The sequence below is a fragment of the Lupinus angustifolius genome, chromosome LG03 (genome assembly GCF_001865875.1).
Source record: "Lupinus angustifolius cultivar Tanjil chromosome LG03, LupAngTanjil_v1.0, whole genome shotgun sequence".
In the NCBI taxonomy this organism is placed as follows: Eukaryota; Viridiplantae; Streptophyta; class Magnoliopsida; order Fabales; family Fabaceae; genus Lupinus; species Lupinus angustifolius.
Genome location: NC_032011.1, coordinates 4,792,342 through 4,796,021, shown reverse-complemented (window position 1 = coordinate 4,796,021; position 3,680 = coordinate 4,792,342). Strand labels below are relative to the sequence as shown.

Sequence of the window (3,680 nt, the reverse complement as noted above, 5' to 3'; positions counted from 1 at the left end):
ATCAACAACAACATAATGTCGAAACTGCTTCAGTCAATTCAAGTGAGCAAGTGGATTGTCCCATTAAGAGCAAGAGGAAGAGGACTAAAACATCACCAGCTTGGAATGACTTTGATGAAATTGAATTTCCTGGAGGCATTAAGAAAGCTCAATGCAAATTCTGCAAAGAGAAACTAAGTATTACTAGAAAGGGTTGGAGCACCGGCCACCTGCTGTGACATATGGAAACTTGCCAACCAAAAAGGATGCAATTGGCTACTCAAAAAAAGCAACCAGTTATTCCATTCCGACCTAACTCAACTAATTCGTTTATGACTCCAAGAGCTAGGTATTCTAATGAGAAGATGAGAGAAGCACTTCCTATTGCAATTATGATGCATGAACTTCCTTTTAATATGGTTGATGCTCAAGGTATGATGTGGGCATTTCAATATGGAATTCTAGAATTTCAGAAGATGTCCCATAAAACAATAAGAAATTATTGCATAGCAATATACGAAGCAAAGAAGAAATGCTTGAAGGCATTATTAAGAAGTGTGGGCAAGATCAGCTTGACTACAGATATGTGGAGGTCAAATCATCAAGTTGCTGAGTACATGGTCATCATTGGTCATTTCATTGATGCAGGGTGGAAGCTTCAGAAAAGAGTTTTGAATTTTGTGAAAGTGCCTGCTCCAAGGTGTGGGGTTGATGTTGCTGATGCTATTTTCAAGTGTTTAAAATCATGGGGGATTGATGAAAAGGTGTTTTCAATTTCGGTTGATAATGCTAGTTATAATGACTCATGCTTGAAGACCCTGAAAGAGAATCTATCATGTGAGTCAAGGTTAGTTCTTGATGGTGCCTTGTTTCATGTTAGATGTTGTGCACACATATTGAATTTACTAGTGCAAGATGGCCTTCAAGAGATCAAAGATGTAATTTATAACATTCGAGAAAGTGTGAAATATATCAACCACAATGACTCGAGGTTAAAAAAATTTTGTGATGTGGTTGAACAAAAGCATTTGAAAGAAAGGAAGCTTGTCATTGATTGTCCTACTAGATGGAATTCCACATTTGATATGCTATCATGTGCTCTAAAGTTCAAGACAGTCTCTGCATCTTACAAAGACAAAGAGCCTCATTATAATTATGCACCTTCAAATGAAGACTGGGAGAAAGTTGAAAAAGTTTGTCGACTTCTTCATGTATTTAGTCTTGCCATTCATGTGATTTCTGGCAGTGAATATCCTACTGCGAACTTGTATCTTGCCGAAGTTGCAAGGGTAAAAGATGTAATTGATAAATCATCAGAGGATGAAGATCATTTCATGAGAGAAATGGTTGCGCCGATGAAGATAAAGTTTGACAAATATTGGGGGAATGCAATCTCTTGATGGCCATTGCTAGTGTTCTTGATCCTATATGCAAATTCCAAATGATCAATGTATGCTTTCCCTTAATATTCAAGACCCAAGAAGCTTCCATAGCGAATATGAACAAGGTACGAACTTCATTGCAAGAATTATATTGTGAGTACTTTTTGAATATGAAAGTGACTTCTTCTAATGAAGATAACAACACCGCTACAAACCCCTCATCATCACAAATGCCAAAATTAGTTGTGCATACTGGATTTCAACATTGGATGAGTATAGTGCGAGAAAATGAAGCAATCCCCCCAATGAAATCTGAATTGGATGCATATCTTGATGAACCTGTTTTTATACCTACTAGTGACTATGGTGATAATTCTTTTAGTGCATTGGAGTGGTGGAGGAGCAACTCCATGAAGTATAAGGTCTTATCAAAAATTGCTACATATATACTTGCTATTCCAATCTCTATAGTAGCATCAGAATCCACATTTAGCGCTTGAGGAAGAGTAATTGATGAATATCGTTCAAAATTGAATGAAGAATCTATTGAAGCACTAATATGCGATGGGGATTGGCTTCGTAGTAAGTATCTTGTGAAGAAAAAAGAAAAGGTAAAACATCAATATTTTTAAGTTTGTTATTTTAGTTGGTTTTAAACTATTATGTGCTTTAATATATTTTATTTTTGTTTTGAAGGAGCATGAGGTTGAAGAAGATCAAAAGAAAATTTACTTGAAGATTTAAACTCATTTGTTGGACGTTATTGACTTTATTTTTAGTATTATTATTACTTAGCAATTTGAGCTCTTAAACTTGATGGAGTTATGATCTTGAATTTGTTTTGATGTGATGCCTTTTGGATGGTATAACATTTAGATAACACTACAACAAATGTAGTACTGTTTAGATATTATTTAGATGTTATTTAGCAATTTAGTGTTGCCTTTTGGATATTTTTTGGACAACATTATCATATTTGGCAATTAAGTTGTTAACCATGTTAAACATTTGTTTTGTATTTTCTAATATATTATGCAAAACACTCTTAAACATTTGTTGTTTGGCACCACAAATCCTTCTAATACAATTTACAACATTGGAGGATGATGGAAATAATTGTGATAACAATGTAAAAAATTTCATATTAATTGCCATAGTCATATTACTTTTTTTAGTTTGTATATAATGTGTTGAGTTCCTTGCTTTAACATGCTTTTAAATAGGATACCAGGTTAGACCAAACTTTTAAACAGGTCAGGCCTAGGCTTTGAATTTTTTTAAACAGGCTAACAGGCCAGGCCCAGGCTCCTATATGCTATATAGGCTCGGCCTGTTTAAGGCAAAGCCTGGCCTGGCCTAGCCTGTTTCCACCCTTACTCTGAACGGACTTGACCATCTAGACTTTAGCTTCCCTAGAAAGAGCCTCAATCTGGAGTTGAATAAGAGAACTAGTTCCCCTACTTGGAATTCTCTACGGAGTATGTGTTTGTCAATGCCATATTTTTGTTCTTTCTTTGTAAGTATGAGCATTCTCATAAGCATCCAACTGCAGTTCTTCCAAATCTTGTAGTTGGAATTTCCTCTTTTCTCCAGAAACGTTTAGATCAAAGTTTAGCAATTTGACCGTCCAATACGCCTTATGCTCTAGTTCCACTGGAAGGTGGCAAGGCTTACCATAAATCAACCTGAATGGCGACATACCAATATGTGTTTTATATGTAGTACGGTAAGCCCATAAAGCATCATCAAGTTTTGAAGACCAATCTTTTCTGCTCCTAGACACTGTCTTCTCTAATATGCTTTTAATCTCACGATTTGATACTTCCACTTGACCACTTGTTTGAGGGTGGTAAGGGGTACCAACTCGACGAGAAACACTATACTTCTTCAAGAGGTTTTCAAAATGTCTTTCGATGAAGTGTGAGCCTCGATCACCAATAACCAGTCTTGGGACCCTAAACCTTGGGAATACGATATTGGTAAACAGTTTGATGACCGTTTTAGCATTATTGTGTGGAGATGAAATTGCCTCCACCCACTTAGAAACATAATCGACTGCCGCCAATATGTATTTATTGTTGTTTGAAGTAGGAAAATGTCCCATATAGTCAACTCCTCATACATCAAATATCTCCACCTCAAGGATGGGGTTCATTGGAATTTCATGCCTTTTTGGTATGTTCCACACCCTTTGGCAAAAATCACATATGAGAACAAAATTCCTTGCATCTCTGAATATTTGTGGCCAAAATAAACCACATTAGAATATCTTTGCTATTGGTTTTGAAGTATTGGCATGACCACCATAAGAGGCAAAGT

General features: G+C 36.1%; 1 protein-coding gene across 1 annotated transcript; it reads left to right on the top strand.

The window, feature by feature from the left end:
* LOC109342281 (zinc finger BED domain-containing protein RICESLEEPER 2-like) lies at positions 222–1,379 on the top strand. The gene has a single exon (XM_019580295.1). It carries the CDS (start codon positions 222–224, stop codon positions 1,377–1,379), a length of 1,158 nt encoding a protein of 385 aa, XP_019435840.1.